This window comes from Liolophura sinensis, chromosome 11 (genome assembly GCF_032854445.1).
Source record: "Liolophura sinensis isolate JHLJ2023 chromosome 11, CUHK_Ljap_v2, whole genome shotgun sequence".
NCBI classification, from domain to species: Eukaryota; Metazoa; Mollusca; class Polyplacophora; order Chitonida; family Chitonidae; genus Liolophura; species Liolophura sinensis.
The window spans coordinates 734,669-749,363 of NC_088305.1; the positions used below are offsets into that span (position 1 = coordinate 734,669).

Sequence of the window (14,695 nt, forward strand, 5' to 3'; positions counted from 1 at the left end):
TTAAGTACTTAGAGACATTTACTATTACTTGAGCATCACTTGTTACAATTTTAGCCTTGTTAAACGGCAAAAGCATGGGCAATCTTAGTGGTGCCTCCAGTACTCCACACAACATGAAAACATGTTAAGACCTTAACAAATAAAAACTTGACCCTGGGAAGATTCGCGTACGGAATGTTTCCTCTCTTCTTGTTCATCAATTTCCCCCACCCCCACCCCTCCCCCCGTATCCACCACCCCACCACCCACCACCAAAGAAAACAGCATCATCTTCATAAAAGCATTCAAAGAACATGTCTAGCAACAACAACGTCATTTCAATTACACGAAGCTACAGATAATCCATATTTGCCGACTCAACAGAACACAACCAAAACGTTAACATTTGAAGCCACGCCAGGTTTGCCGCACATATAACATTTCTCAGACATATAAATGCTGTACCAAAAAGAGAGAAAAAAAAGTCTTGTAACCTCATCGGTGCCTGTAAGTTTACCACTGTCGTAAAACTCCGCCCCGATGTCAGCAGACATGATCCACCTCCGCACTCACTATCCGCAGATTTTTCTACAAGGAACGCAAACCGCTTCAACCCGTACGCACCAAGCCCTTAGTTCACCGCTAGAGCGTGTATGAGTACAAACGCTACCAGTGATACACAGCCAATATACCTTTGCTCAGCCCCGCTTACCAACTGCCGAACTACGTTCACGTTTTTTCTGATTATGCTGTAAGATTGTGTTGATGTTGGTGGCTTCTCAAGGTCATGTCTCATCATTAAGCCGCCTGGAAACAGAATAAAAGTAGGTCAAAATGTTTAAACGTAAGACAGATAAATGAAAATGTTACATTAATAAAAGGGTAAATGCTTATTATGGAAATTCGTCAGAGAAAAAAGTTTTCAAGTTTCAATACTACCAAATTGCAGGCTATTGGGCAAATCATTCGGATACACGCATACAGGTTTTATATGAGGAAATGATTCAATATTTAAAGAGATATTACTTATGTTATGACTAAATGTGAGACGTTTCGCCTCGAGCAATGAACATTTCATCTGTCTCAAACTGGTGCTTTAGCTTCTTGGATACATGTCAAATAATCAGGAGCGATTGATCCGCCCATGATCAACGCGACAGCCAGGCATTTCTTACTGATGTCAAGGCTGTCTGGCCTATAACCGGGAACGAAACAGCAAGATTTGGATTCGAAAACGCCACCTCACTAGTAAAGGACCTGGTGATCGCAGCCAGCGTGCGCTTTAAATATCTGAGGCAGCAAGAACCCCTTTCCCCACCCAAACGATGAAGAAGTCTTTGTTTTATTGATTTGATATTTGTCAGAAAATATGCATATCTGTACATCACAGGACCTTTGTTCCTAATTTTACACAGCCCTAGTTATTTCGTGGGTAAACGAATAAAGTAAGGTACCGTGCTTTAAAAAAACACAGGACACATTATTGTTGTTGTGCTATGTTTGGTATTGTTCAATGTACTATAGATACCAATATAACAGAGGGAAAATTATGCAGACATCTGACACCCGAACATCTATAACCGCATTCCGTATAGGACGACTTTTCAGATGAAAGAGTTTAATTTAAACTTACTAGCTCCGACGCTTCCCCAAGCGTAAAGATGGAACCAGTCGTTGGTTAAGTCCATTGCGCCGTCAATCGACACGGCTCGCCGGGTTCTACAGGACAGGTAGCCATCTTTGTACTCCGCCGCCGTCAGGTTCACGGGAATGTCCTTCTCGTGCGGTTTCTCGTGGGAGTAGGGATTGATAAGAAACAAGGCACGGATTTTGGACGGAACAACACTGCGGACACAAGCTATGACGTCATCAGCTCCCTGTGGGTAACGATGGCAAAAGAGTTATCACATTTTTTGTTGTAAAAGTAACGGATGATGTAATCAGTAGTAATTATACTGCATGAGTCATATACCACCAACAGCTTGATATTTAATGAAAAACAATAATTTGAAATATTCTTGTCAACTACAGAAAAATTCAAAAAGTGAATATGGATTTTTTTTTGTCAAAATCTTCAGTATAGCCCCTTTTAGAAGGTCATTCTGGGTCCTTCCTCACAACTCAACCCGACTAAACCGCTCGTTTATGCGAAATGATCGGCACAGAGAACTGGCGTGGTACTTCAGTCATTGCAGGGTATTCTGGTCAGTTAGATCGCTGCTCTATTTTTTCTCTCTGTGTTGTAAGTCTTAAATCTGTTGTATTCCTGAATAAACCAGGATTCTGCTGGTGAACTAAGCATCCCATGATCTGGTCCCTTTGTTTTTTTTTTATTCTAGGTGATTGTATGATATATGTGATGACAACACATCATTTTGTGTATATCTAGAGCAGTCACGTGTAATAAATTGCAATTAACAGCACTGCATATTTTTTATGGCTCTAGGGAGCGTAAAATGTGCGACAATTTATGCATTTACATGAACAGTTAGAATAAAACCCTAACTGAGGTTAACTGACAAGAGGCCGTTTTTCACCAGCAACGTGTGATCACTTGCCAGATATCACACTGGCGTCGCTGCTCTAGTTTTTGTCTCAGTCCTGTACGTCGATTTTTGCGTCCGATTCTTGGTCTGATGTAGTTTGATGGAAACCATCCAATTACCTTTCGAATTTGTTTCCGCGCAGACACAACGATATTACTTCCGATTAGTCAAATCCTTTCTATGGTTGCCTCGCCTATCTGAAGAACGCGGACAAAATGGCGTCAAATGGTACTGACAGCAGCGATGACGAAATTGAGCTCGACCCTCTTGTCAAGAGCAGCGGCTACCGTTGTTTTGTCAAAAAGAAAACGAAAGCGAAACTGGGTGTACTGCCAAACGATCCAACCTTGGGGCGTAGTTTTGCCTTTTCAAAGAGATCCGCAGATCCGTCAGCATTCAAAGATTAATGAGAATGGAGCATGATGCTTTTGAGAACCTGCTGAGCCTTTCGGGGAATAAGATCTGGAAGCAGAACACCAGGATGACAGAAAGCATTCCACCCGTACATCGACTTGCAATCACTCTCAGATACCTTGCGAAAGGTATGCTATATTAGGATATACTAAACTTGCCACAGCATATATCACCAGAGTCACAAAAGCAACTCACAGGGCAGTTTCATTTATTGATAATACTACAATATTACATGATGAGCTGAAAAATCTAAAATCAAAATCCAAAACAAAATCCAGCAGAACATTGTCTGAGCTCTTTCTGTTTTATTAATATTTCTTCAAAGCTCCAATTACAATGAAGAAATTTCAATGGTACAATGTAATAACGCTGTGAAATTATTCCAGGCCAGTTTAGTGCAGGCTGTAAAGCTATTGTTCAATGCACCATTCGTAATGCTGAATGTATTTCCGTTTTAAGAAGTAAATGATATCAATATAGAGGGTAAACTGTGCTTTAGAATTGGAAGATTTATAATACATATACAATATGGAAACATAAAATTAATGAAGTTTCACAAAAGAACTTCGTTAACATAGATCAGCTTGTACAGCTATAGTATACACATAAGCTATGAACAAGAAAACATGTTACCATGTATACTTACACCTCATATATTAGTTTAACTATATTTACATATAACACACTGGATGAAATCTGTACATGTTAAATTATTAAATCAGTTTTAGTATTACCGATAAATAAATTAATAAGGAGTCATAACCAACATTTATACGCCAGTTACAATGGGGTATATTTAATTAATCCAATAAAGTAGAAACCGGAAGTAATGAAAGGAAATCCATATATGCTAAACAAGTTTGAAAATGCTCACACACACTATTGTTTATGATACATGTCGAGTCATCTACAACGCTCTTCAACCCATTCACCTCACGGTATATATTTATGCATACCACATATATTATACATAACTACAGCATTCAGGTTTTCACATGAAGGTCTTGAATACCAATTTAGATAAATTACCTGAGGTTTTATTTCTCGCCGGATGTATGTAGAACTGGATAAAATTGAATTCTTATTTTCGAAAAATACTTGGTATGTATCTTCTTCGCTATAAAGTGAGGCTAGGTGGATTTATTTATCACATGGTGTTTTACGCTGTACCCAAAAATATTTAACTTATACAACGGCGGCCAGGATTATGGTGGGGGAAAGACGGGCACAGCCCAGGAAAAATCCATGACCAGCCAATCGAGGCTAGGTTGAAGGTGAAATATATTAATTAGGGTTTATATTTTAGAGAGGTCAGTATGTTGCGTCAGAAATGGATGTAAATAACCAATTAGCTGGTTTTGTTGTTTGCTGGATTATCTTAACAAATTTGAAGGTTTAAAGGTAAATCCAAACTGAAGTAAATAAAATAATATTGCCAAAGTCAGTCACTGTATTTTATTCATACATCAAGTATTTCTGTTTTTTTTTGCTAGTTTGGCATTACTTGAATCCATTTCAGTCATTTCTGAGGCAACATACCTACCAAAAGCCGAAAATGGATTTGTCTGACGGAGTTCCCGGTTTTGAATTGATGAACTAATTGCAGACATAAAATTAATTGCTTTTTCACTGGTACTACGATTGACTTTCTTCTTTGGTGTGTCATCGGTTACATTCCCAACCGGGGTCTTATTTCTATCCAAGATTAGCGGATCTTCTACTTCGACTTCAAGTATGCTATCAGCTTGCCACTTAACAGTAGAGTATCTATGTCCAGCGCTTCCAGATTTTTGTTAAATGGGAGGACCTCTGTAGATAACATATCCATACTAGACTCCTGGAATATAAAATATGTATATTGAGCTATTAAGTATGCAGTCATATAAAGGTCTTACTATGATAACATAGTGTTTATACAGAGCAGAGGTTAAAAAGCTATCATCAAATCAACGCATCTAATGCACGAATCAAAATTGAAAAAAATATCTTTTCTGCCAGGTTGGATTTTTGTTGTTCGGTTCTTTCTTATCAGAGGATGAGCGGTTTAAAGTAGCCCAGAACTTCGAGTATGGCAAAATAAATCACTATTTAAGTAGATTGGATATTTTTGTTCTTATCAGCTTTCTTCTGCTATGGATATGGTATTTGTCTGGAGCACTTTCTGTCAACATTATACTACTTATTATAATTAGTTACGGGAAAATGGAAGGTGGAGGCAAGGGGGACTACTTTTAAACCTGTGTATCGGTAGGCTTGCGTCATGCAAAGGTGGTTTTCCGTAAGTTTTTGAGAACTATTTGGTAATTATTTCATATCAAAATAAATGTATGATGTATGTAAATGTTTTAAAACAACTAACTGCTAGCATAAGTTGATGGCTGCCCTATTCTGTCTTTATTGACATGTGAGATTCGTGATGAAATAATTAGTTTAAAACAGGAGTAAGTGTTTGAACGAAGGTTAGGTTTTCTCCCATCGAGAAAGAAATCAACTCAAGCTTAACAGACGCCGAAATACAAACTGTATAGTCTTGTTTGCAAAATGTACAATGCTGTGAGTCATGCCACACTTTCATTTTTTTTCCAATAAAATGAAAATTGTGCTGAGCTTACCATGTTGCTTTTGCCTTTTCTTTGGGTACAGTGTGGCCTGAGAAAATCCCGTTGTTGGAAGTATTTACATTTGGAAACATACATCATCCACTGGAGCGCCACTTTTTGTGAAGTGGCTTAGCTCACACAGCTCAGCTCTCTGCCGTATGTTGTGCATAGTAAGTTGTATTTTTCATCTTACTGCTTTACTGGATTCATGTAGGAAAAAACGAATGAGAAAACGATGCTATAACAAATTTTGCACAAAATCCAATTGAGTTGAGAGTTGCGGTAAATATTTGTTCGCCGAAACGGCCAAAAAAACACCCCCCCCCCCAAAAAAAAAAAAAAAACATTTCAACAAACATTACATTAGGTCTATCAGGTCTATTATAAACATGGATCGCTGATCATGATTAATTCCAGCAAAGTACAGAGCGGCTGAGCTACACTGAGGAATAATTCGATTGGCGGCATGTTTAAATTCATTATCAGTACTGTTACTCACCAGGAACCTGCAGTCCGAGTATTTAACACAGGGACTTGAGCGACGCTATTCTCAAATTCTCGTCCATGTTGGCTCTGGAATGTATGTCCCACGTATTCCGGTGATTTGTTTCGTATTCACTTATGAAGTTAACCATTGGGTCTTTTATGTTTGTTGTCAGTCAGCCAGGCAGATGTCAACATAAACATCGCGTGACTCATAGTTAATACATTCTGATTGGTCAAGGCTATTTTGTTTCCAACTAAACTTAGAACACGCCCTGATTCATCCAACTCAACCTGGAGCTCGTCGTATTCGACGCGTTACATTCGATTTTGTTGCTCACACGCAACGATACAATCGTTTACAACTAGCTTGACAGACAATTGGAGACAAAATCGTTATGCGTGAGCCCATCTTTAATGGTATTAAAGTTGTACGGGTGCCAGCGACAGGGACCAATTCAGCGCAACCAGTTGAGCTGGGTTGTATCGCATTTTGGATCGTGTTTTGCTGATGCCTACACGGGCCTTTATGAGGAAGAAACTTCCTGCAGTTTAATTCATGTTTTGTTGATGCCTACATGGGCGTTTATGAGGAAGAAACTTCTTGCAGTCTGGGTCATGTTTTGTTGATGCCTATATGGGTCTTTATGAGGAAGAAACTTCTTGCTGTCTGGGTCATGTTTTGTTGATGCCTATATGGGTCTTTATGAGGAAGAAACTTCTTGCAGTTTGGGTCATGTTTTGTTGATGCCTGTATGGAAGATACTTCTTGCAGTTTGGGTCATGTTTTGTTGATGCCTATATGGGTCTTTATGAGGAAGAAACTTCTTGCAGTCTGGGTCATGTTTTGTTGATGCCTGCATAGGTCTTCATGAGGAAGAAACTTCTTGCAGGCTGGGTCATGTTTTGTTGATGCCTATATGGGTCTTTATGAGGAAGAAACTTCTTGCAGTCTGGGTCATGTTTTGTTGATGCCTATATGGGTCTTTATGAGGAAGAAACTTCTTGCAGTCTGGGTCATGTTTTGTTGATGCCTACATGGGTCTTTATGAGGAAGAAACTTCTTGCAGTTTGGGTCATGTTTTGTTGATGCCTATATGGGTCTTTATGAGGAAGAAACTTCTTGCAGTCTGGGTCATGTTTTGTTGATGCTTATATGGATCTTTATGAGGAAGAAACTTCTTGCAGTCTGGGTAATGTTTTGTTGATGCCTACATGGGTCTTTATGAGGAAGAAACTTCTTGCAGTTTGGGTCATGTTTTGTTGATGCCTGCATAGGTCTTCATGAAGAAGAAACTTCTTGCAGTCTGGGTCATGTTTTGTTGATGCCTACATGGGTCTTTATGAGGAAGAAACTTCTTGCAGTTTGGGTCATGTTTTGTTGATGCCTATATGGGTCTTTATGAGAAAGAAACTTCTTGCAGTTTGGGTCATGTTTTGTTGATGCCTGCATAGGTCTTCATGAGGAAACTTCTTGCAGTCTGGGTCATGTTTTGTTGATGCCTATATGGGTCTTTATGAGGAAGAAACTTCTTGCAGTCTGGGTCATGTTTTGTTGATGCCTACATGGGTCTTTATGAGAAAGAAACTTCTTGCAGTTTGGGTCATGTTTTGTCGATGCCTGCATAGGTCTTCATGAGGAAACTTCTTGCAGTCTGGGTCATGTTTTGTTGATGCCTACATGGGTCTTTATGAGGAAGAAACTTCTTGCAGTTTGGGTCATGTTTTGTTGATGCCTATATGGGTCTTTATGAGAAAGAAACTTCTTGCAGTTTGGGTCATGTTTTGTTGATGCCTGCATAGGTCTTCATGAGGAAACTTCTTGCAGTCTGGGTCATGTTTTGTTGATGCCTATATGGGTCTTTATGAGGAAGAAACTTCTTGCAGTCTGGGTCATGTTTTGTTGATGCCTACATGGGTCTTTATGAGAAAGAAACTTCTTGCAGTTTGGGTCATGTTTTGTTGATGCCTGCATAGGTCTTCATGAGGAAACTTCTTGCAGTCTGGGTCATGTTTTGTTGATGCCTATATGGGTCTTTATGAGGAAGAAACTTCTTGCAGTTTGGGTCATGTTTTGTTGATGCCTACATGGGTCTTTATGAGGAAGAAACTTCTTGCAGTTTGGGTCACGTTTTGTTGATGCCTATATGGGTCTTTATGAGGAAGAAACTTCTTGCAGTCTGGGTCATGTTTTGTTGATGCCTACATGGGTCTTTATGAGGAAGAAACTCCTTGCATAGGTCTTTATGAGGAAGAAACTTCTTGCAGTCTGGGTCATGTTTTGTTGATGCCTGCATAGGCCTTCATGAGGAAGAAACTTCTTGCAGTCATGTTTTGTTGATGCCTACATGGGTCTTTATGAGAAAGAAACTTCTTGCAGTCTGGGTCCTGTTTTGTTGATGCCTGCATAGGCCTTCATGAGGAAGAAACTTCTTGCAGTCATGTTTTGTTGATGCCTACATGGGTATTTATGAGGAAGAAACTTCTTGCAGGCTGGGTCATGTTTTGTTGATGCCTATATGGGTCTTTATGAGGAAGAAACTTCTTGCAGTTTGGGTCATGTTTTGTTGATGCCTACATGGGCCTTTATGAGGAAGAAACTTCTTGCAGTCTGGGTCACATTTTGTTGATGCCTGCATAGGTCTTCATGAGGAAGAAACTTCTTGCAGTCTGGGTCATGTTTTGTTGATGCCTACATGGGTCTTTATGAGGAAGAAACTTCTTGCATAGGTCTTTATGAGGAAGAAACTTCTTGCAGTCTGGGTCATGTTTTGTTGATGCCTGCATAGGCCTTCATGAGGAAGAAACTTCTTGCAGTCATGTTTTGTTGATGCCTACATGGGTCTTTATGAGGAAGAAACTTCTTGCAGTCTGGGTAATGTTTTGTTGATGCCTATATGGGTCTTTATGAGGAAGAAACTTCTTGCAGGCTGGGTCATGTTTTGTTGATGCCTACATGGGTCTTTATGAGGAAGAAACTTCTTGCAGTCTGGGTCATGTTTTGTTGATGGCTATATGGGTCTTTATGAGGAAGAAACTTCTTGCAGTCTGGGTCATGTTTTGTTGATGCCTACATGGGTATTTATGAGGAAGAAACTTCTTGCAGTCTGGGTCATGTTTTGTTGATGCCTATTTGGGTCTTTATGAGGAAGAAACTTCTTGCAGTCTGGGTCATGTTTTGTTGATGCCTACATGGGTCTTTATGAGGAAGAAACTTCTTGCAGTTTGGGTCATGTTTTGTTGATGCCTACATGGGTCTTTATGAGGAAGAAACTTCTTGCAGTTTGGGTCATGTTTTGTTGATGCCTGCATAGGTCTTCATGAGGAAACTTCTTGCAGTCTGGGTCATGTTTTGTTGATGCCTACATGGGTCTTTATGAGGAAGAAACTTCTTGCAGTCTGGGTCATGTTTTGTTGATGCCTATATGGGTCTTTATGAGGAAGAAACTTCTTGCAGCCTGGGTTATGTTTTGTTGATGCCTACGTGGGTCTTTATGAGGAAGAAACTTCTTGCTGTCTGGGTCATGTTTTGTTAATGCCTACATGGGTCTTTATGAGGAAGAAACTTCTTGGAGTCTGGGTCATGTTTTGTTGATGCCTGTATGGAAGATACTTCTTGCAGGCTGGGTCATGTTTTACTGATGCCCATAAGCGCCTTTAGGGGCAATAAACTTTCCGCAGTCTGAGTCGTATATTGTTGATGCCTACACAGACCTTTATGGCGGAAGAGACTTCTTGCAGTCTGACTCGTGTTTTACTTGCGTTAATGAGATGGATAGAAGAAAAAACGAAAGATGATCCGTTCTTATCCCTAGAGAACAGACGTGTGAATACTTCATTTACAGATATTTCCAAACGGAGCTTACTGCCAGTGGTTCATATCGTGAATGGAGTGTCCCTATAAAGAGCTTTCTATGCAGGACGTAATTAAGCTTAACGTTAACAGAAAGTCAGAAAGACAGAAAGTCAGAAAGCATTCTTTTAATGTTTTTAATACACGGAGCATGTTACATAAGGGAACAAAGCGACGTACAAGTACATCGAATGTCCATTAGATTTTATATAAAAGGGGAAAAAGACTTTTATATAATCTGTACTAAAGCCCTTCAAAACTGGGACTTTACTTCGACGGAAGCTGGACTGCAAGCACAGGCCATCCTACAGAGCATGATACCATACTGATATTAAGATATTCTATATGCATCAGATCTATTATGTCCCAACTATGGAATTGCTGTGAGTTCAAGTCCAGTTCATCCTGGCTTCTTCTCCGGCCGTACGTGGCCGGGTTCTGTCCGGTTTCCTCCCACCATAATGCTGGTTGCCGTCGTGTAAGTGAAATATTAATACGGTGTAAAAACCAATCAAATAAATAAATAGATAGATAAATAAATAAATAAGTAGTCAAATCTGACATGTGAATGTATTCCAATGTTCTCTATCGGCCCGTGGTAGTTCGTCAGTAACTCTCCAAGGGTCGGTGGTTTACGCCCGGCACTCGACTCGATTTTTCCACTCACGTTAAAAGACCGCTGCTGTATATGTGAGCAATTCTGAGTTTGGCGAATCAAATTCACAAAAGAAATCACATGAAACCTATGATTTTTCCGCTTCCGTTTCTGTGCGTCGAGTCAAATATCCATATAAAGCATGTTAAAGTGCATTACATCGCAATGTAAAAAGAGGAGCCATCTGTGTGGAAATATTAAGACTCCGTTAAAAAAGTTGTAGCTTGCTGAAGGATATATCCTACGTCAACTTTTAGTGTTCATGCCAGTATTCGACTTGAACATCGAAGAGGATTAACAAGCATGGCTGTGTACAATTTTCAAATGAAAAAGCCTTTTTTCATTGATGAAAAGGGACTTGCAAAAACTTCGTATTAACGAGTGGGGTATATTGTGATTGTTAGCTGTGGAGTTCTTTTTGGGTTGGTCTTGTGTAATTTAGTTCCTGGAAGGGTTAGCATTCCGAACACAATCCGCATCCACGGTTTAACAAGTCTGTCCTTTATCAATAAACCTTTAACAGTGATATTCGTTGTCAATAGCAGTAACGATTCGCACGTGATTTTACCCCACATATAGCTCTAATTTTCAAGCACAAGTTACAACAATAATGAGCTTAAAGACCTTTTACTGCACATATGTTGTTGTTTTAATCTAAAGGAAACATGGTACGAAAATTCGCCAATAAGGCACCTTGAACATTCACGTGTATTGATTAAGTTACCTAATGTGTAAGCTGTGATTTTTTCTTTGTCTGTCAACAATCTACAGATGGTGTTTTGTTTCCCTCGGGCTCTGTCGGCTTCCTCCCACCATAATGCAGTCCGCCGTCATATCAACTTATGGGTGAGGTACAATGAATTCCAAGGACAAAGCCACCAACCAGCTAACTCGTAAACCTATTGCCTTTAGTTTCGCAGCAAAAAAGGCGAGAACTGGATTCAAGCATCAAAATTCAAGGGCCTGACAATCGCAGCGAGCCCATGCTTAAACCGTCTGAGTCAAGAAGGCTTTTTTCTTATTTGGACGTAGTACGTGGGAAGGTTTGCCAGCAACCCGCGGATGGTCGTGGTTTTCACCGGACTCATCAATTTAGGACGGAAATACTTAAAAAAAATTTTCCTATGGTAGGTACTTGGGACCACCTCTTGTATATTGTGTTTCTGTGTAATAATGTTATAAATGACGATTTAACACATTTTAGTAAATATATCTGCATTAAAATTTGGTATTTTCAGCTAACGGATGTGCCCACACTGGGTTTTAATTTTCAATATATTCATGAATATTATCATAATTCAGACTAAATGGATGTGTTCGGGTATAAACAACAAATTTACTGATTAGACATGCATTGCATCTTTATTTCAAACATTATTTATTATGCAAAGACAGTATACATCAAAAAGGGTCCCAAATGCCTACCATAAAATCACACTTTCAAATACCCTATTCTCATGAAAGAAAAAATGATATTTGCAAGTTAAGTTTTCACGCACTTTCACCTGATTTTGGCGAGTTCAAGTCCAGCTCATGCTGGCTTCCTCTCCGGCCATACGTAGGAAGGTCTACAGGAACCTGCGTATGGTCGTGGGTTTTCCTCCCACCACAGTGCTGGCCGCCGTCATATAAGTGAAATATTCTTGAGTACGGTGTAAAACACCAATCAAAGAAATAAACATCTTTACGTAAAATTTAGTCATTGCCAAAAAAGAATCCGATTGTTCTTTGCATAAGTACATTGCAACAGCGTGCGGTTTCCTGACCCTATCCCCGTGTCCCACCACCCACTCACACAGTTGCCTTCTTCAGAGAACTCTATATGCTGTAGTTTACGATAATAGCGAATGTCTGACTGTACGTTTTCCCTCAAGGTGATAAAAGGTTGACGTTTGTCTTAAAATGGAGCTTTTTAGCTAAAAGCTTTCCCATAGACAGCTTTATACCATGGAGAAGATATTGATGTTTGTCGATGAATCCAGAATAAGATGACATTGCTCTTGTATACGGCGCTGTAACTCGATTCCTTGGTGTACTCTCGTACGGCAAATATGTTTGTTAGAAAAAATGACATAGTGTGAAACTTTAGCTATACATCGCGTTGACCACCCTTATGTAAACATAAAGTCTGACATATGTGACGGCAGATATGACATATGTATCTACTCCCTATTTACACATATGCCACATCGGTATGCCCATTAGCTACCTTGGTATTATACCGAGTGACTTTTATATTTATCGAGTCATCTTGCCCTATACACTAGGCAATTGACGGCAATTACACCCTCACTGCTAAGAAAAAGAGCACGTTTCGTTCACAGCGTTCATCGTTGGAATCACACGGAGATTTTAAAACATGAATAATATTTAATGTCTTTTCAGTATAGCTTATATCTATGGTGTTGACAGCCAATCGTTGGACACTTGGCAATACATGAGCTCTACGAATCTGTGGAATTGTGTATTAACCTTTCATTTTATTCTCTTCTTTTTGTGAATTCAGGTGTCAAGTTAATGGTTTAACGACACTTTTAAGGTTTTTTTTCTTTTTTCTTAAGCAAAATTGTTTAAATCTTAAGTAGTTTTTGACTTAAGGGTTTTAAAAAAAAATTCCACACTTGTCAAAAATGCCGACTTAAAGTAAAAGAAAACTAATAAATGAAAAGTCGTGCATTCTCATGAGTTAGACAGGAAAAGACTGTGTAACAATTCTTATACTTTGAAAAGAGTTTTTCACGCACGCAAATTTCTGCAATGGTCTTTATAACCCATATAGCTGGGGTTTAGAAACTCTCAGATCATAAGACGCTATTCAACTCGAAGCATAGCCAAAAGTGGAACACATCTTATTACTCAGGAGAGAAATATTGCTTAAAGGTGGAGAAAGCATAAAAGACATGCAGTTGTCGGATAAAAGAATTTGAAATATTTATTGTAATTGTAGTCTTACAAATGGAAAAATCCATTTGAAAAGTAGCCAATAGACAGGCATCATATCATTTTTAGAACATTATTATACAAAGATCATAAATACCAAGAAGTGGTCCCAAATACCCACCATACAAATGTATTTCAAAGCACCTTTTATCTTGAAAGGAAGAAAAAATCGAAAATAATTTCTAAAACCCCATTTGCAAATAGCTGTTCACGCTCTTTCATATGATATTTGCGCCATTTTTATGATTTCTTTTCCATTAAATAATGTTTTCGTCAACAACAAGTTTGCCTGTAAGCCGATATACTGAAAAAAGATACACAATAGTGCCTTGCCTCTGGCAGTATGGTCGATAAAGCCGACAATAACATCTGACTTCATTTAATTGAGCGAGAATAAAATCGAAAAAGTGAACTTATTCCCAGAGACAGTTTTAATGGCCCTCTTTTCCGATGCTTTATTTTTATGCGATTATCTCCACATCGGACCTTGATGTTGTAGATAATGTGCGCTAATATTCTATCCACAGTGGGCGCTCATTGACTGAGCTGTACAATGCACGTGCGTCATTATAATAGTACAAAGGCGTTAATAGTGAGCATGCGCGTTTGAATTTACTAGGCTAAACCGGTAGACAGAGATCAATAGGACATGTTTACCAAAAACTTACCATTTTCTTGTCCGATGAGAAGCCTATGGCGACCCAGCCCTGCGTTTTGGCGCTGAGCTCTAACTCTACTGTGTCACCGATCACCCGGAAAGTGAACATGTAGGTACATTCTCTGTGACCACAATTAGGGCTACCAAACCTGTGGGAAAGGTAAAGTGGTCTGGCATAAAAGAAGGCTGGACCAGTTGTAAAATAATAACAAAACGTCCACTAATGTGATCTCGGCCGCTTTGGTGGCCTAATGGTTAGAGCGTCTGCCTCGAAATCGGAAGACCCCGGGAACAAACCCGGTGCGGGTCATACTGAAGACTATACAAATGGCACTTACTGGGTTAGAGCGAGAAAATAGAACGGGTTAGCCCGGTGTCAGTATAATGTGACTGGGTGAAGGGTTATGTCTGATGTCTTCACATGATATTTCAATGCCGACAGCGACTCGCCTTGACACAAGAACATACAATATATGTGTACACATCTAATGTCACCTAACGTGGTTGCAATAACCACGTTTTTGTGAATTCTTGACTTTCAGGTCTTCCCCCAAGCTATGAATTATC

At 39.3% G+C, this 14,695-nt stretch overlaps 1 protein-coding gene across 1 annotated transcript in view; it reads right to left on the reverse strand.

Moving 5' to 3' along the window:
* Nucleotides 1-313: 313 nt before the first annotated feature.
* LOC135478068 (DOMON domain-containing protein FRRS1L-like) overlaps nt 314-14,695 on the reverse strand; it is a 116,930-nt gene continuing 102,548 nt past the window's right edge. Inside the window, exons 4-6 of the mRNA XM_064758333.1 lie at nt 14,139-14,277; nt 1,613-1,856; nt 314-786 (exon numbers count right to left, since the gene is read on the reverse strand). Coding sequence (XP_064614403.1) covers nt 611-786; nt 1,613-1,856; nt 14,139-14,277 — 559 coding nt within the window. The 3' untranslated portion in view covers nt 314-610. The remainder of the gene's footprint in view (nt 787-1,612; nt 1,857-14,138; nt 14,278-14,695) is intronic.